We start from the raw sequence: 17,554 nt of genomic DNA on the forward strand, positions 1-17,554 counted from the left end.
CTAAACAATGCTGCAGCTGGTGTACGTAGGTAAGATTTCCCCATGCACATCAGCTGGGAGTGTATAACTATCTGCGAGAAATGCCGGTGCGCCAATGCTAAGCTTATGGAAAGGGTCCATGTGGCGGCCAATACCCATGAAGAAGCTATTCTCTAGGTAAGTAGTTCGCTGCTCCGTATTCTCAGTAGCGTCGATCGCTGGAAATTAGGCTTTTGATATTTGAAATATAACTAAGGCGGGCAGTGAGTTAGCGAATAATGTCCTATTTCATACCATCATGATGTTTCCATTGCTCACAAAAGTACTAATATAGAACAGAGAAGATCTAAAAGATCCGCCAATCGGAGCGTTATCATCATCCTTGTTCGCAGGAATTATCCCGAAATGGCAAGCTATCCGCCGTTACATTGATCTAAAGATTTTAGTAGCAATATAACTTATGATATGTGAGGTCTGTGAACCTCGACCGCGTGCTTAATGGCGTAAACTCTTCTCTTCCTGCTAGATTTCCGCAGATCCCGTTCATGACGGTCGATGCTAGTCGAGAACTTTATCAAGACGAGCGATGTATACTCTTGATGGCGGGCTGAGCCTTGGCTATGCCTTTGACAAACGGCCGAATAGAATAACCGGTCTGCTCTATTTCAGTCAGCGACGTAATCATACTCTACTCTATACATACGTGTGTGGGTGTGAGTGGGCCATTTGGTATGAATATAGCTGACGCTTGGTTCTTTTTTGCTCACTTCGAGCCCTCCTTCGGCCCATCTATAACCACCGCATTCGGTCGTAATTGATAGTACATTGTGACATATCAGATACAGAGCGATGATGAGGAACACCGTGGAATAGAGGTTACTTTCTGCTGTGAAGTCATCAGTCGGGAACCCAGCCGTGAGCAGTCGTAGTATACTACATGGTTATCGCCGTACGGTACTCCCTCTTGTCAGACACACCGTCTTGGAACTCTCAATTCCCTTCCGGCTGCAAATTCCCACCTGCACTCGAAGCAGCCAAAACATGGATTTCTTTGAAAGTTGCGGCTTTGGTGGGCTGCTCATACCACTCTTCGACACGCAGATAAGTCTCCTCTGCTCACTTTCATTTTCCATCATATCCTCCGGACCAATAGTTATAGAAATGCTCTTCGGGTCTCAGCCCGACGGAGACATTTCTCTCTTTCATTCAGAAACCAGTACCCTTCTTCTTAGTAAGTCGTCAAAAAACAGACAGGACGAGATCTCGCTAGTGAAACTATGTCGAGATTCCATTCCCTCGAAATGCTCCCCTAATAAACTTCTCTTCAACGGCCATCTGCAAACAATCTGGACGGTTCTGAAATCCAGCCATGTTCCCGTATACTACAAGCGGAAAATATTCGAGTCGAACAACAGTCTCTATCCAGGTCAATTTGCAGTGGACTTCGTGGTTCCTCCCTACGATTCATCATCAGATGATCCTGAAGTCATCGACGCTGCGAGGAAATACACCCTCCCTGATGGATTACCATCTCTGACGGGGCTTTTTACGCATAACGAGGCTCAAGGATTATCATCACAGGACTCCAAGCCGATGCTGGTCGTTCTGCATGGTCTTTGTGGAGGCTCTCATGAGGAATATCTCAGACATGTATTGGCTGCATTGACAGCCGATGGTAGCTGGGAAGCATGTGTACTCAATGCTCGAGGCTGCTCTCAAACAAAGATTACTACCGGTGTACTCTACCATGCTGCGGCAACGTGGGATTTACGACAGACCGTCGAATGGCTACGTGAAACGTTTCCAAATCGTCCTCTATTTGGTATCGGATTTTCACTCGGTGCAAACATCCTTGCTACGGTATGTCCTCTCGACAATGAACCAACTACGTACGTACGCTAACTCCCTCCCCTCTCCCCTGTAAAGTACTTAGGACAAGAACAAGAGGCCTCTCAACTTAAGGCAGCGGTATTCTGCGCAAATCCATGGAATATCGAAATCTGTTCTGTCAATCTACAAAATTCAAGAATCGGTCTTGGAATATACAGTAAAGCAATAGGTACAAGTACAAGACGGCTTTTTGAACAGTACGTACTTATATTTCGACCCTCTTTCCAGTCTCATCATGAACTAAACAAAAACTGTCTTGTTAGACATTACTCAATCCTTTCCAAGAATCCACACATAGATATTGATGCAGCACGAACGATCGTCTACCAGCATGACTTTGACCGGTGCGTCGTGCATCCCCCCCTAAACCCCTCAAACTGACGTTGAAAGATGTACACTGCTTACTGAACGGGTTTTAGAATCATACAATGCCCAACCTGGGGCTATCCAACAGAAAGAGCTTATTATCGAGACGCATCTTGCGTTGATGCTATGCTAGCTATCAAAATCCCCTTCTTTGCATTAAACGCAGAGGATGATCCAGTTAAGTCTAACTTAGTCCATCACCCCCAAAATTCACAACCATCGGTAGGTAACTACTTATCGCACAAGACTAACAGACAGACATCAAATAGATCGCTACTCGTCACGCAATCCCATATCAGGAATTCAGAAAAACGCCCTACGGAGTCCTGGTCACTACACCGTGGGGTGGACATCTTGGTTGGTTTGAACGTAATGGCGAGAGATGGTTCGTTAAACCTGTAAGTTACCTAGTTACCTACCTAAAGTATCTAAGGTTTTTGGAAAAATCATTCTCGCATAAGCGTTCGTCTGCCGATTGATGACTAGCTGACAGATAAATCGATGACTAGGTGTGTAATTTTCTTAATAAGATGGCGAGTGAAATCGATCTTGAGTCGCCGTTGGTTATACGAAAGTCCGGGCGGGAATCTGGCAAATCGCTTGCTTTGGTTGGGAAGAAGAAGAAGAAGAACTTGCACGTGGGACCCAAGCAGGGGGTTTTTGATCCTATGAGGCGAAAATTACTGCCGCCAGGTTCTGAACTTAAGGATGCAAGTTAGTATACTATGTAGATATAGATTGGAGTTTACTTTATATATAGAGAGAGAGTTTCGGTAGCAATCCTTGCCAGAGAATATTTCAGTTCCTCCTATGTAAGTATTCGGTCTGACTATCTAGATCTAGATCTCCGCATACTTACGGGCCGGCCCGCTGCAATTTGATAGCGAACTAACTTTAACTTGAGAGAACCTACCTAGGTAGATAGAACTTCTTTTCGGAGTGCGTGTCATACGAAAATCCAATTCAGATACACAGTAAGACACACCTCCTCGTCCCTGAATAGTTACTGTATAGTTACCCCTCGAATCCAATGAACTCTGCATGATCCAGCAAATCATGTCACGGCGAGAACATATCTAGTTATAAAGAACACTAGAGTCTAGTAGAGTCTAGTATAGGCGTGAGCTCATTAATAAAACATTCAATGTTTTTCTAGAACCCTACATCATAGGCTAAGCCACGGTGCGTATTTTCCGCGAAACACACTCCGTGACGAGTAGTCTCAGCCACAGCCACAATACCCTTTAGATCTGTCCGGGTCAGTCACCCTGCAAGGGATGAGATCCGATCGAGATCCCATCCCGGAACTATCACGCACGTGGTGAAGTTGTGTAACATTATTGCGGCTGGAATTTTCCTTGTTTTAGTAAAATGATATGACTTATTTACACTGCCAACGTGTCAAGTGGTGAGGGTTTTCGTGGTCGCAACGTCATTGTGACATCGATACCACGAGACTATCGAGGACATCAAAAGAATGATGGACGAATTAGATGATATTCGGGGAATTAGGTTCCCAGGGCGGATGTGGGGATAACGCTCATATTATATGTGCCATGGTCAAAGGTTAAGGTTCAGGGACAATTTCGGGTGCTTTATAGATTATCCAAATTATATATAGTATAATACTAATATTTCGTTTATTTGGTTTGTTGTACACGAGCGACTAAGTAGGTAATAAGTGAGGTATCTATAAACGACCGGACTCTGGGTCTACCACTCCCAGTCGATCTTGCAACTCACACGAGTGCAAATATCATTTCGCGACTGGACGTGCCGTCATTCTCCATCGAGGCGATAAGGCCTCCAGGGAAGAGGCTGCGTCCAGCCAATCATTATCAATTGTAGTATGTCGTTGAAGCGAAAAAGCAAACACCAGTCATGCAGGTTTGGTATCGTAGAAATGATTAATGGTATCGTTTCGGCCATAAACCGCGGGCCCACCAACATAGGGCTTCATCACATCTACCTCCACATTAAAATCTCCGTTTCACAACGCATGTCGATGCGTTCAGTAGCGGCCGTTGCCGTAGGCCGAGGTTCCGTAGCCGAACTTGCCACCGTTCTCAACTTCACCAGGAGTGGGGTGTCCAGGGAGAACATCGGCACCATCAGCGACAGCGGGGGCGGCCTTGTTGCGGCGCCAGAAGGGACGACGAGTACCAGCAGTGTAGCCGTTAGCCGGGGAGGGACCGAAGCGCTTCTCACGCTTGTGGTGGCGAGCCAGACCGATCTGGAAAAGGATGCCAATCGTGAAGAGGAAGCTATTTGTCCCAAGTTAACAGCAGCTCACAGACGGGAAGCAGAAGGGAAGCCAACTTACATTCCAATGATGGAGACGGCGAAAACAGCCTTCTCGAGACGGCATGCCGTGGACAGCTTGGGGAAGTAGGTCGTCTCCTTTCCAGTACCAATACCGAAGCCGCCCGCTCCGTAGCCTTCAGCCTTGGCGTTGGCCTGGCCAGTTCCCAACGGGGTGTGAACTGTTCCAGTGCATTTCTGGGTACCGTCGCGGGTGAGGACGGCGATGGCGATCATCACTCCGACAAAGGCAACATCCAGAACCACTGCCACACCAGCAAAGAAGGCAATTCCACCCAGGCAGCAGGTGAAGATAGAGCCCAGCAGCGCGTATAAGCAGGCTGCTCCCGACATACCTTCAACGGCTCTCATCCAGGTAGCGATGGTCATTTTATGGTCGGCCAGGACCGCCAAGAAGTAGGAGTAGATTCCCAGAATGACAGCCGCGGCACATAGTTGCAGGACCCGAATGAACAGGTTCAGAAAGCGTAGAATCACGCCGCCAGCACCCATTTTGGCGGTTGTTGATGTTGTGATACTGCCACGTAGAACGACCAGGGATGACAGCACCGGTCGAAGAGGTCGAGATTCGAGATAAATTCAGGTACAAGCCCTATCAGGGGGATAAGGCCGGAAGTCGCGGATGTTGAGTAGTGGTAGAGATTGCGGTGAACCGGCAACAACAACGGTTTTAAAAAGAAAATCAGGCACCCGGCAAAGGGAGAACCTGGAGTTTATACGGGTTGACGCTGGACCTGGAAAAAAGACTGCCTGGGCGGTGGACCGAGTGGGGAACAGTGGGGATGGCCGCCATGTTGATCGGCGGAGGTGGAGCAGTGTTTCTCTGTCTTGATTGGCTACTGAGCAGACAATGGGCACCTGATGGGGGGCGATTAACGGGTCTATATTCTGCTTATGTCCCATTCAGGACTAGCCCTGCAACCGAAGAGATGACCCTGCACATGATTGCGGGTCTCCGTGACGTCAAAGCGGCCGATAGAAGGTTTCCAGTAGCCAGAAAATCACCAAAACAGCAGGTCCTGTGGGCGCATCCCGCGCAAATCCTCAATTCTATTGGTGATACGCAGTCCATCGCTGCCCAAAAGGGAATTGTTCCTTGTTAGTCATCCCAACCGGGCAAAAGTGAGTGGCTCCGTCGACTGCCGAACCACGGAACATTCTCGGTACTGCCACACTCGTGCCGCCAAAGCCACAACACAAACACGACTCAGCCACCTTCCCAGCCTCTGCCATGAAAAGAAAAGAACTTCCTTGACGCCAGAGGAGACAGGATACTACGATATGATAAGGTGCTCTTGTTAGCAGAAGAACTCTATTCATATCCTCAAGGTTCGACTGCTTTGTGAAGCCATGACATCTTTGAGTAGCCTAAATAAATCAGGTTCGGTGACACAGACTCCCGCGCAAAGATTCAACAGTATATTCTCATCGTCCAACGCCTTAGATGATGACCTCATCGTTTCACAGACTGGAAGTCCTGGTTACGGTCGAGAAAGCCATTGCTGATAATATACATATCTCAAGTGCCACAGAGCGCTAAATCCATGTATAAGCCCTGAATCATACTTACAGAACTCATCGACGGTTGACTAGCAAAGGCACGTACCTCGCCATAATGTGATGATGTTATATATAACTTCAACAAAATGCATATTCGAGATTCGTATTAGTAAGTCATTATGTCCGAAGTTGTATGGTTATATAGATGATACTATTTTGCATCCATACTCGAATAGAAAATCCATCTAATGGGCTCTCTCCTTCCTAGAGAAGACTCGTCAGATATATACATTGATATAACCATCGTCGTCTTCGAGAGTCGGTCAACTAGCTGTCAAGGAGCGTCATCAGCAAGTAGCTGTTTGTATATTGTGTCGTCGCTTTTAATTTTTCTAACTTGAGGTGATTAGCTGCATGTTGAAAGTTTCCATGTCTGAGGCTACCGCAGAATACGTGTCCAGGAGTCCTGGGTGGCAATTAAGCATTGCGGGGAAAGAGGGTCCTCTGTGGGTCATGCAGCCGCGCAACACGAGCAGAATCAACTTTCTTAGGATTGTAGAGCTGGCGGAAAGAAACTACTCGAGTCTATTCGACTGTTGTTGGGTATAAAATGGATTCAGGCTTGCCGTACGTCGGGTCTGGAGGTGAGATAATATCAGTTGGTCTTAGGGTAATACAGAAAATGGTGAGCTCTAACATTACAGAATCAGGAGACACATGGAAAAGAATTGCTAAGTAGTCTGTATTATTATGCTCGCTTAGCTGCCTTTGCCTTTACGCTCAAGGGATATCACAAACCAGAGCCAGAGGCAATAAACTGTTCACAATAGTAAAGCCAGTGGCCAAGTATAAAAACGAGCAGCCCTGTTATTGCGGTAGCCAGCATATTGTTCGATTGCAAGGGAACCAATATCTGCACACGCAGTCTGCACCTTCGGCCTGCCACTGGTATCGTAATGCTTTCCATTGTCCGCAGTTATAGAATTGCAACAAGGTTAAACCTTCCAAGACCCCGGCCGAGTGACCCTATAAGGAGAGAATCTTCAACCTTGGACGTCTACCAAGATCTTGCAATGACCATCTCGATCTTTGATCAGTGCTTGGAATGCCTTCTCGTCGACTTCGTCTAGCTTGACCTTCCCTGTGATCATCTTTTCTGGTTTCAATTGCCCTGTGTGAGAGTTCCTGGTCAATCACTGATCTAGTTGAATACAGAGCTCTTCTGAAGGCTCACTCACCATGACACAAGGCTTGGATGACGTTTGTGAAGGCGCTCTCATCATATAGAGCAGCTCCAGTATATTTAATCTCTTTATACATCAGGTCATTCACATTGATATGGGGCCGTTTCTCCCACACGGCGACATTGACAATAGTTCCGTGAGTGCGGCATGCAAGGATGGCCGAGTTCAGTGCGCCTTCCACACCAGCGGCATCGAAGACAACATCTGCTCCAATGCCGTCTGTCAACTCTCTCACTTTCTGCGGGATATCGACCTCCTTCGGGTCAAGAACATGCGTTGCACCAAACTCCCGCGAGAAGACCTTGCGGTTCTCCGTCACCTCGGCCACGATGATGTGTTTGGCGCCTTGCAGCTTGAGAACTTGCACAATGCCTATACCGATAGGGCCACCTCCGATGATAAACACGGAGTCGCCCATCTTGAACGGCGACAGATTGACTGCGTGCCATGCCACTGCCAGCGGCTCGATCAAGGCGGCAGTTTCCAGAGAGATGTCGTCGGGTAATGCATAGAAATGACCTCCCGGAGCGACTATGTGCTCCGACATGCCACCGCCAAAACCTAGGAACTTCTCAGCGGATTGTCCCTCGTACGGATTATCAACGCATCCTAAACTCACCACTCAGCCCGATAAACCCAATGTTCTCACAGCAGTACTGATATCCTTGTTTGCAGGATGCGCATGTCCCGTCGAAGATGGTAGGTCTCACAACTGCTTTCTGCCCGGGGGAGACATGCGTCACGCCTTCGCCTACTTCCTCGACAATGCCACCAAATTCATGGCCGATTGAGACCGGCAGACTCGTACCAGTGATGCCGTGCGGCTTGCCGGGGATTAATACGGGACCCCCGCTGTATTCGTGGAGATCTGTCGCCGTATAAGCAATTGTTTGGCCTGTCGACTAAGTAAGTGGTATGAACTCACCGCTACCGCAGACTCCAACAAAAGCTGGTCTCAACTGTTTGGGCACGAACTCAGTCAGCACGGCACGACCAGGATTAGTACACTGCCGGATATACCTTCACTTGGCCTTTTCCACACGTAGGCTCCTCAATTGTATCCACGCGGACGTCACCACGGCCATGGAAACGGACGGATCTCATTGTCGGTGATGACTTGAGTTTCGTAAGGAACGACTCCCCCTTGGTCATCGGTAGCCGAACGCTGGTCTGCTCCGCAGTAACGGATCCTGAAGGGGTCATGTTGGAAAAAGCTCTAGCATTGGATTTTGCTTGCTAAGACGAATAGACAATATATCCATTGCTACACATATGGGAATCCGAAACTTAGCATCCATCGCTTTTATATGCTTCAGATAACAGCTGCCGTGGCGACCCATGGAGTGCCATGGCCAAAATGATGGTGAAAAGCGAGCAAGTAGAATGTTACTTTGTTAGCCAGGCAAGACAGCTTGCCCCGGCCACGCAAGCCCGGTCATCGCTTCTCGAACGAATAGAACGTACGGCATCTTGTCACGAGAACAGCTTCAGGGTGTTTCACTGACGCTAGCCTGATGCCATAAGGGAGTTTCCAGCCTTGGATCTAACCCATGCTAGTCCCTGCAACGTTATCGGAAAAGATAGCCCTTGTTCGCAGACTCAACTTTCCCCACAAAACGCGATGTAGATCATGGCGTCACTGGTGTCATCAACCTCGACATCAGTGGACGTTGAGGCCTTGTACAACCAGTGGAAAAGAAGAAACGAGCTCAGTCAGACTGGAGAAATCTACCGGCGTGAGAGTATGCTCGTCGAGCACTGGGCGTTGGAAGCATGGGGTAGATCCGCAAGTGCCCCGGAATAACCAAAGCCAGTAATAATACTCTGTCAGGATCCGAGCACGCGGCGAACATGATAGCATAGCCATCGTGCGTATTGTCGGATTCTGTGTACAGAGTACCATTTACTGCCAAGCCGGAAATACGATGCTTATCTGATTTCTGCCTCTCGGGTGGCAGCCTCGCGCTGTTGATCGACAAAAGCACGCAGGATCGATTCCAGGCCTTCGTTACGGCGCGTAAGCAGCATCACATCCGCAACATTGATGGTCGAGCGGCCGGCATGTCTAGAATAGGAAATCCGATCGTCAGTCTCCCGACCCGCCAATGATATATCAAATTGCGGCTAAAAAGACAGCACAAAGAAGCTGGCGTTACTCACTTTGCGAAGGATTCCAAATCTTGGCTCACCGTCTCTGTAGAATCATCGCGTTCAGTCTGACTGTCTCATGAACGCTCTCTGATGCAATCTCTTCTCCCCAAATAGGAGCGAGATTAATGAAATAAGAATCAGCGTGCACGTACCTATCTGTGCCCAGACCATTTCAGTCAAAGCTCCGATGAACTGTGGCGTTGCATTAACTCCCAGCTTGATGGTCTCCTCGTCCACGATCTTGCCGATAGAGAGCCAGAGAGCGGACTTGAGACGCTGGTACATGTCAGCAGGCGGGCGGCAGGAGGAAAGAAAAAGAAACCCGTAGCATACCTCCTCGAGACCGACATCTTCATTCTGTTCTGAGGCCATTGTATCCTCTCTCAACTGGATTACAACTGTTATTTCTGCTCTGAATTGTAGAGATAGAGAGGGAACTTCCAACACTCGCAATAATCGATATGAAGACGCGCCCGCGTTGTTCTTCCCTCTGATTGGCTATCAACGCGTTCCTTGGATAAACAATATTCCGGATAATCACCACGCTAAACCTCAAATGGACATGACAATTGAGAATTACCGTAGTTTAATTGCTGGCTTTATCTACGAGGACTTGTCAACAGCGGGTCTTTCGTACAATCGTTTCGAAAAGAGACTTCAATTCTTTAATCCCAGCCTCTGTGTTTTGCAAGAATAGCATTGCTCTCATTCTCCTGTCTTCCTACATCCTTCCAGATTCACCATCGGAGCTTCCGCGGAGAACCGCCAGAAAGAGAGAAAAAAAAGCACACAACTGTCAAAACATATCCAACTACATCTCGAACCTCCTAGTTCGCAGCTACGGCAATCCAGAGAATCCTGAAGCGGGAGAGGAAAAAACAAGGATAGAGACGATAATTAATCACAATCCACAAAATGGCGGACACCTACACACCCCCCACGGCCTCTGAGCTCCTGACCGACTTCTTCAACCAGCTCCTCGGCGGCGTGGAGAACTACTTCGCCAATTTCTACAAGAACTTTACTTCCATTTCAGCCAAGCGCTGGATCCGCATGGGTGTCATCGTCGGCGCGTACCTCCTCGTCGTCCGCCCTTTGGTCGACATGTTCTTCCGCTGGTCATTCGACAAGAAGCAAGCCAAGGAAAAGAAGAAGAGGGAGGAGGACCAGGCTGCATTTGGCGCGGACGGGAAGACAGCGAAGATGTCACCGAACTCATTGCGGGGACCGGGAAAGGTGCTGGGAGAAGTCGAGACGGATGATGAGGATACGGTCAAGGGACAGGGCAAGGATACGGGAAAGGCTACGGGTGTGCCTGAGTTGGGCAAGGGCGCCAGGAAGCGACAGAAGAAGCAGATGAAGGAGGCAGAGAAGAGTGCAGGTGCAACGATGGAGGGAATGACTGAGGAGGAGCTGTTGGAATTGTTGGACTGGAGTGAGTCCGATGAGGAGAAATGAATCAAAGTATAATCGCTATGAGGACTGGGGTGGCTTTGGTTGATTATTTTTGCTCCTTTTCTTTTCTAAGACTCTGGAAGGGACTTTTTTTCGCTTATGTTTTAATTATATGCGGATACCGGTCCGACAGACCAGTCGGTGTATTATGATAGAAGTGTTGGTGTCTCAGGGGATATGTTTTAGGTTGTTTTATGATACCTAACTAGTAATAGAACGTGCCGCAGTAGTTGCTTGTGACTGCGGGCGTCAATTTATCTGTATACTATATAATTTACCGCAAAATTATAGAAAAGCTGTAGCTTCCTGCACTGGCGGATCCCGAGAGATCTGGTACACAAATCCACTATGGCGGCATTATGCCTCATGTCTTTAATATTCCGATAATCTTTATAAATTCTAGGGCCCTTTGTATAACGGCGTTTTCCGACATCCATCGTCAATACGTAACATAGACTCCGTAGCAGAGGCTCGCTAGAAAGACTGCTCTAATGCAACCTCCTCAGAGCCTCTATTGTCGCCTTCACGCCTTCTACGTCGACCTCACCACCGAGGAAGCCCACTATCTCCTCCTGGATCTGGGGTTCGCAGCTCAGGAATCGCTCGATTAGCTCACCATCCACGAACCGGAACGGCTCTTCCGCTTCGCGCACGGCACTCCGGAAAGCGCGGAACTTGTTGAACGGCATGTTCCCAAGAGAGTCGACATACGCGGCAATATAGCCCTGCAGACGCATAAGGAAATCTTGGTGATCGGGATTGATCAACGCAAAGAGGTAGATCGAGCCTTCGACCTGTTGGGTGATTCTACGTTAGTTATCCAATAATATCTTTAGAGGCGACAGTGAGAATCTTACCGTGGCTAAGAAAGCCTTCGGCGTCACCGTCACACTTGCCAAGTGCGGGATGTTCACCGGTCGGATTCGGTTGACCATCTCTCCCAAGGATACTTCACTGGTTACCTCCAGTCGTCTCTTATCATCCTCCGTGACGCCGTTGACATTCCGGCGAAGGACGATGAGATTACCCTCTGCGTCGCTCTCCAGGAAGGTGTTCTCTTCGACATTAGCAACAGCAGTGGCCCAGACGGTCTGGAAGTGACGCGCCACTTCATTCAACGAGTCTGGGAGGCCGTTGTCTCCCTCTTTATACTCTACGATGGAGACACTCTTCATCAAATCTGACACGGCAATCAAATTTCCGGTTACCGAGATGTCAATAGGAGCGGTTGAAGTGCGATAGGTAGCTGCCTTTTCCAGCTTCACCGCGCCGAAGCTGCCGGTAACAACGTTATAAACGACAACCTAGAACCGATTAGAATGATCCAGCGCCTGTGTGTGGGGATACTCACCGTCTTGACAAGAGCAGCCACAATCTTTTCTCCGAGCATGGCTAGAGCTCTGCAGGCTCCCTTAACCGGAAGCTCGGCGACCTGCGTCAACATTCGGTTCTTGTCCACTTCGAAGACCAATATCCGTCCCCGAATAGAGTCCTCTTGCTCTTCATCCAAATATGCGGTACCAACAATAAATCGGTCCTGGAACGTATCTTTGCCTGCTGCGTCCTTTCCAGCTGGGAATTCTGCGCGAATCACGCTTTCCACAAGTTCGTCCTTCTTCAAGTCTACTGCATCAAGCGTTCGGAACATAATCTCATCTGCAAGCACGAACTGGCTTTCGACGATTTCCACTCCATCTTTCAAAGTCCGTTTGATCGTACCAATTCCGAAAGCTTTCTCTGAAGGAGAGTACGCCACTCTGCGGACAGTGGCATTCACGGGCAATGTCTGTATCTGGGTTGTCCTTTCTTTGTCAACTAGGGCGATCCTTAGATCACGGGGCGTAGCGACAGCTATGGACTCTGGATACGCCTCGGAGTTAAAGTGACAAATTCTCGAGGCGCCCTCAGAGTTCACCGCAGAGTATATAATCCTGCCCTCAGATCCATAGATCAAGCTTGGATGCTCGCACGTAGCGAATACGTTGTACAAACCGTCACCGCGTGGGAGCTTCTTGAATGTAGGCTGCTCTGAACCGAGGATCAACGTGTTTCTTCCCGTAAGCGAGTAATCTGTCGTATTAAATGAGAAAGTGATGACGCTGCCATCTGCCATAGAGATGAAAAGCGTAGGCGGGCTGTCTGCAAGAACATCGGCCACAAGGACAGACCGCGGGAAAGCCTCGCCAGTCGGTCCCAGGGATTGAGTCTGCAATTCTTCGAGATCCCTAAGAGCCAGTACCGAAACACTCGCACTTTGAGGGAAGCCCACAATGCATACTTCCGCAGGGGAGGAAGGTACAGTAACACCCGATATCTGGCTATCCGCCCCAAAGTCTTTCTGGATGATGACCTTGATATCATCCTTGATATGAAGAACAGACAGCACCTGGCCTCCAGTTACGAGGACCAAGTGCTCGTCATTCACAGATGCGGCCGTGATTGCCTGTTGGCTTGGTGGAGACCACTGAGAGATAACCATGCCACCATCGGCATCTGCTATTAGTACGTTATGTTCTGTCACCTGCACAATCCGGTCCTTTGGTAGATTAGCTGCGAGCAAGGTATTCTCCGACAGACTCAGCCCTAGGAATTGTTCCAGCTCTTCAACCTCTCCATCTGGGCTGAACTTGAAGACTCTCGTTTCGTCGACAAAGGTCACCAGGAGGGTATCCGAAAAGGGCTCCGGGCTCGAGGTTCGCAGAGCCCAGAGATCGGTGACATGTTCCATTTCACCAAGCAGGCCGAGTTCCTCCATACCGACGCCACTCCTAACGCTACGGAGTGTGCCGTCATCAAACGCGCCAGAACCAGTGATAATCCGTGCTTGACCTGAGGAGAACTCCTGCATCTGAGTTTCTCCCGAGCGATTTCCAAGGTCCATAAGAGTGAAATCCAAAATGGGTGCAATGTTTGAGAACGTCTGGATGACTTCAAACGAACCATCGCCGATCCTGATGACCTGGGAGTCACCATGATGGGATCCAACGAAGGTCACTCCCGCACCAAGATACACCAGCACGGATGCACGAGACGTCTTTCCCAGATAGTCCAGCTTCCAACTCTCGACTTCATTATCAGGGTCCAAAACTAACATCAGGAAATAGAGTCTGCCATAGTCGTCTGCCAACAGCCATCTCTGGCCATCGACCTGTTCCCATGCCACGAATATGGTGGCTTCTTCCAGGGGCCGAGAAATTGTCTCATTACTCGCATCGTCGATGTACTTAATCGATGTCTCCCCGAGAATCAACAGACCGCCTGAGAACGTTAGCTTCCTGATCGTGTAATTATAGCTTCTTGTCAGCATACCTAGGGGAGCCGGAACTGGAATCAGATGAGAAGCTCCGAGGTCGAGCTCCTGTGCAAAGACCTCGACCTCTTCAAAGGTCGCGTCTGCACCAGTACTCGAGGTCGCCGCGTTGAAATGGAGTTCCCGGACCTTCAACTTCACTCTTCGCTGATTATCTTCGTGTAGCAGAGCCAACCGCGGCAGGCCCTTTGATTCCACATGCAAGAAAGCAGACGAGCGCACGAATAGCTCATCGATTCTTGCCGTTGTCGGCTCAGCCAAGTCTCCCACCCGCGGTGCATCCGCACTATTCGTCCAAGCAGGCCTCCCTCTCTTCTTCCCGGGCACCTGTACAATAGGAATAACTGTGATCACTCCTTCGTATATCTCTAGCGTCATAAACCTTCCACTCGGGTCGATCAAGCATCGGTTTCCAGTCTGCGAATCTCGAGACGACTTGTCCGCTAAGTCGACATAGCTCTTCTCCGTCTGAACCTTTCCTGAAGCATTGTCCCAAGATAGTGTAAAGTATGTATACTGATCAGTACCGACGAAGAGGTGGTCCGTTGGAGAATCTGCCGGTGCAGGTAACCGAGCGAGCATCGTCACCTTTGCATAGAGAGCGCGCGATGTCGCCAGAGTGAGGCCATCAGGAGTGAGTGTGTAGAATTCGAGACGGTTCGCTTTTCTATGTCAGAAGTCAGATGTCGCTCAGCTCACAAGTAGACAAAACCGCATGGGTTGAAACGCGGGCCAGCAAGACGTACGCAACTACCAGACAGTCCTCCTCAGGGTTAAGGAATTGCAGCTTCACCGCATGGCGAATGCTGCTTGCCCGGTGAACGGGCACCACATACGCCATCGCAGCACACTCTCTGTCCCTCAATTCCTAGCAATGCGAGATGTTGGTCCAAGCTCTAGTTATCGACAAGCCACACTGCGGGGAGATCACGATCAATGGGGATAAGAACTTCAACGGTAGTAACCTCGAAAAGAAAGCTCGAGGCACTCCGTGCTAACCATTTCAGAGTGCCGTCGACAGAGTAGAAGCGTGCTGTATTGTCAGCGGAGTGCGGAGGAAGATAGATGTTTCGGCAGCCGATGGTTCTGCAAAGCGCCAATGACGACGTCCCCGCGACCGCTTACCAACGCCGATAGAAGAAAACCGAACTGAGCGCCGACTGGGACAGAATGCATTCACAACAACAGATGACTGCATCCAATATGCTTTTTGCGCGGATAAGCCTTGAAACAAAGGCGCATCGACAGGAGTCTCTACTCATGAATTCTGATTCGTTGATGTCTGTTGAATCGTACACAGGCATTCCTGATGATGATTATCTTGCATGTATGACAGGCTATCTACATCCGGGCCCTGAAGGGCTCAGGCTTGATCTGCATAATTCTTCCAAAGTATAGTTCCAATTCTGCAATGGCAGCTGGTGCCAAGCTAACCATGGTCCCAATCCACCCATCAGGTCTCAAAACAATAATTGCTCCCGAACCAAGATCAACTCTGTACCGCGCATGGGCTGTATGCTGGCTATCAAAGAAGACTTTCCCCAGAGGCTCCGTTCCCAGCATTTCATAGGGAGATGGCCCTTTTCCTGCAATTATTGTCCTCCATGACACTGGTAATCTTGGATCTGAAAGATAATGTGACTTTCTAACGGCATCAAAAACTGTGCAAGCAGTTGGGGATGTGTAGACTGTGTCCGCCACAAATACGACAACATGGAAAAGGGCAGTATTTGGTGTCTCCCGGTGTAAGCGTGTTGCTTCAAATGTTCCTGGCTTTTGCAGTTCCACATCCGGTCCAGGCTCACCAGGAGCAGGTACTCTGTTGTCCCGTAAAGCTTGCTTGAGAGAGCCCTGCACATTGAGGAGATCATCAGACTCATAACAGATCGAAAGGCCGCTGGTGAATGCGGCAGCTTCGGCCATCACTTGACCCAGTATAACATTCGGGTCGGCATTAGGGTCCCCTGTCCATCCAATGGGCAGTTGCATCGTCATTAACCTTGAAATATCTTTGTCATAGTTGATCAGTTTCTGCACGTTTGGTCGTCGTTCGCTCTGGTATGTCTTCAACACTTCGGGCCTGAGTTTGCCCTGAAGGACGAGTGAGAGCTTCCATCCTAGATTCACCGCATCATGGATTCCAGTATTCATGCCTTGGGCTGCGCCCGAGCTATGCGTATGACAGGCGTCACCGGCCAGAAACACGCAGTCCTTGACACAGAATTTCTGCGCGACACGTTGGCCTACAGAATAGATCGTATACCAATGGACTTCCTTGAAGGACAATGAGAACGGTTTAACCGATGCAATGGCTTCTTTAACGGCAGCTCCTTCGTCAAAGTTGGGGTATGCTTTTTGCCGTTCAGCAGTAAGGGCAAACCCGATTCGAGTAGCTCCACGGTCCAGTGCAGCCCATAGAACGTTGCCGTGCGTGGGCGACTCGATGGCGCAGTAAGTCCTGGGTTTGGGAAGATTTGTTTCAATAATACCATCAATTCTCACCCACTTGTCCTCTGTCGTACTTCCTTCGAAAGGAATCTGAAGAGCCCGTCTCACGAAAGACCGTCCGCCATCCGCGCCCACAAGATATCTGCATTTAACAGCAGACTGCGCGCCGGTCAACTCGTCCTGGATCGTTGCGGTGACTCTATAACCTCCCACCTGGACTGTGTCGTCTACAGTAACGTCGATTAGCTTCATTGGGGCTTCCAAGTTAACACCGTGCTTTTCCAGCGCTTGTCTAAAGACCTCCTCCTGATACTTCTGGCGCAATACCAGGGCGAAATCCCACACAGTGTCTCTCATATTTTCCATAAACGCCCAGCCTCTGCCCTGGACCTCATTCCCATTTCGGTCATAAGATACAGTATCTCGACAAGCGAAGCACTGCTGCGAGAGCGCCTCGGCAAGACCCAATTGATCGAGCATCTCAGACGTTCGGGGGAATAAAGTGATCGCGCGGCCGTATTGATCCTGCGACGATTTCGGATGTTGCTCAATTATTCTGATCCGCTTGTCATGTGGGAGACTCAACGCAAGCTGATATGCCGTGACGAGGCCTGGGTTTTGTAAGAAATGCTGGTCTTCAAAGTTCTACTCGCCGAATTCGTACCTACTGGGCCTCCTCCTACGATGAGAACATCGAGGTGTTCTGTCTTGTCGGTATTTGCCATGGCCTCGAGAGTTCAGGGCTTTGGCTAAGTGCTGATATGGATCTTTGGGTGGGACTCGTTCTCAGGGTTTCAACATGGAGGTAGATGGAAGCCAGTAGGCCCTGGCACAGTATAGGATTGAAATATGCCTCTCCGACTGCGAATAACTATATCATCTATAGTTC

At 49.2% G+C, this 17,554-nt stretch overlaps 7 protein-coding genes across 7 annotated transcripts; 2 read left to right on the forward strand and 5 right to left on the reverse strand.

The window, feature by feature from the left end:
• Nucleotides 1-703: 703 nt before the first annotated feature.
• Nucleotides 704-3,026, forward strand: C8Q69DRAFT_479755 (putative alpha/beta fold family hydrolase). Its single transcript, XM_028631466.1, has 6 exons — nt 704-1,839; nt 1,906-2,066; nt 2,133-2,213; nt 2,289-2,412; nt 2,505-2,633; nt 2,745-3,026. Exons 1-6 carry the CDS (start codon nt 1,021-1,023, stop codon nt 2,952-2,954), a joined length of 1,524 nt encoding a protein of 507 aa, XP_028481724.1. The 5' UTR covers nt 704-1,020; the 3' UTR covers nt 2,955-3,026.
• A 762-nt stretch (nt 3,027-3,788) lies between these two features.
• Nucleotides 3,789-5,313, reverse strand: C8Q69DRAFT_479761 (hypothetical protein). The gene is made up of 2 exons (XM_028631467.1): nt 4,559-5,313; nt 3,789-4,499 (listed from the first exon to the last, which is right to left on the reverse strand). Exons 1-2 carry the CDS (start codon nt 5,047-5,049, stop codon nt 4,247-4,249), a joined length of 744 nt encoding a protein of 247 aa, XP_028481725.1. The 5' UTR covers nt 5,050-5,313; the 3' UTR covers nt 3,789-4,246.
• A 1,444-nt stretch (nt 5,314-6,757) lies between these two features.
• Nucleotides 6,758-8,405, reverse strand: C8Q69DRAFT_514975 (chaperonin 10-like protein; the record flags this gene model as incomplete). The annotated part of the gene is made up of 5 exons (XM_028633350.1): nt 6,758-7,228; nt 7,296-7,862; nt 7,924-8,169; nt 8,227-8,260; nt 8,322-8,405. 5 exons carry the CDS (start codon nt 8,403-8,405, stop codon nt 7,101-7,103), a joined length of 1,059 nt encoding a protein of 352 aa, XP_028481726.1. The 3' UTR covers nt 6,758-7,100.
• A 762-nt stretch (nt 8,406-9,167) lies between these two features.
• C8Q69DRAFT_102722 (apoptosis-inducing TAF9-like domain 1 family protein) lies at nt 9,168-9,994 on the reverse strand. The gene is made up of 3 exons (XM_028625029.1): nt 9,605-9,994; nt 9,462-9,495; nt 9,168-9,366 (listed from the first exon to the last, which is right to left on the reverse strand). Exons 1-3 carry the CDS (start codon nt 9,822-9,824, stop codon nt 9,231-9,233), a joined length of 390 nt encoding a protein of 129 aa, XP_028481727.1. The 5' UTR covers nt 9,825-9,994; the 3' UTR covers nt 9,168-9,230.
• Nucleotides 9,995-10,258: 264 nt separating this feature from the next.
• Nucleotides 10,259-11,153, forward strand: C8Q69DRAFT_102798 (trafficking PGA2-domain-containing protein). Its single transcript, XM_028625031.1, has one exon. It carries the CDS (start codon nt 10,368-10,370, stop codon nt 10,908-10,910), a length of 543 nt encoding a protein of 180 aa, XP_028481728.1. The 5' UTR covers nt 10,259-10,367; the 3' UTR covers nt 10,911-11,153.
• A 242-nt stretch (nt 11,154-11,395) lies between these two features.
• On the reverse strand, nt 11,396-15,058 carry C8Q69DRAFT_447777 (mono-functional DNA-alkylating methyl methanesulfonate N-term-domain-containing protein; the record flags this gene model as incomplete). Its single annotated transcript, XM_028629240.1, has 4 exons — nt 11,396-11,701; nt 11,765-12,211; nt 12,259-14,884; nt 14,964-15,058. The coding sequence occupies 4 exons, from the start codon at nt 15,056-15,058 to the stop codon at nt 11,396-11,398; spliced, it is 3,474 nt and encodes a 1,157-aa protein (XP_028481729.1).
• Nucleotides 15,059-15,348: 290 nt separating this feature from the next.
• On the reverse strand, nt 15,349-17,484 carry C8Q69DRAFT_102785 (FAD binding domain-containing protein). The gene is made up of 2 exons (XM_028625030.1): nt 17,330-17,484; nt 15,349-17,276 (listed from the first exon to the last, which is right to left on the reverse strand). The coding sequence occupies exons 1-2, from the start codon at nt 17,388-17,390 to the stop codon at nt 15,559-15,561; spliced, it is 1,779 nt and encodes a 592-aa protein (XP_028481730.1). The 5' UTR covers nt 17,391-17,484; the 3' UTR covers nt 15,349-15,558.
• Nucleotides 17,485-17,554: the final 70 nt, after the last annotated feature.

This window comes from Paecilomyces variotii (genome assembly GCF_004022145.1).
Source record: "Paecilomyces variotii strain CBS 101075 chromosome Unknown C8Q69scaffold_14, whole genome shotgun sequence".
NCBI lineage: Eukaryota > Fungi > Ascomycota > Eurotiomycetes > Eurotiales > Thermoascaceae > Paecilomyces > Paecilomyces variotii.

Excerpts from the sequence above, each read along its gene's own strand:
- C8Q69DRAFT_479755 (XM_028631466.1), top strand. The coding sequence starts at position 1,021 with ATGGATTTCTTTGAAAGTTGCGGCTTTGGTGGGCTGCTCATACCACTC. Across the intron at positions 1,840-1,905 it reads GTGCAAACATCCTTGCTACG|TACTTAGGACAAGAACAAGA; the intron begins GTATGTCCTCTC and ends TCCCCTGTAAAG. Across the intron at positions 2,067-2,132 it reads ACAAGACGGCTTTTTGAACA|ACATTACTCAATCCTTTCCA; the intron begins GTACGTACTTAT and ends CTGTCTTGTTAG.
- C8Q69DRAFT_479761 (XM_028631467.1), bottom strand. The coding sequence starts at position 5,049 with ATGGGTGCTGGCGGCGTGATTCTACGCTTTCTGAACCTGTTCATTCGG. Across the intron at positions 4,500-4,558 it reads GCCGTCTCCATCATTGGAAT|CTTCCTCTTCACGATTGGCA; the intron begins GTAAGTTGGCTT and ends TGGGACAAATAG.
- C8Q69DRAFT_102722 (XM_028625029.1), bottom strand. The coding sequence starts at position 9,824 with ATGGCCTCAGAACAGAATGAAGATGTCGGTCTCGAGGAGGTATGCTAC. Across the intron at positions 9,496-9,604 it reads AATGGTCTGGGCACAGATAG|AGACGGTGAGCCAAGATTTG; the intron begins GTACGTGCACGC and ends ATGATTCTACAG. Across the intron at positions 9,367-9,461 it reads GATTTGGAATCCTTCGCAAA|ACATGCCGGCCGCTCGACCA; the intron begins GTGAGTAACGCC and ends TTCCTATTCTAG.
- C8Q69DRAFT_102798 (XM_028625031.1), top strand. The coding sequence starts at position 10,368 with ATGGCGGACACCTACACACCCCCCACGGCCTCTGAGCTCCTGACCGAC.
- C8Q69DRAFT_102785 (XM_028625030.1), bottom strand. The coding sequence starts at position 17,390 with ATGGCAAATACCGACAAGACAGAACACCTCGATGTTCTCATCGTAGGA. Across the intron at positions 17,277-17,329 it reads CGTAGGAGGAGGCCCAGTAG|GCCTCGTCACGGCATATCAG; the intron begins GTACGAATTCGG and ends TACAAAACCCAG.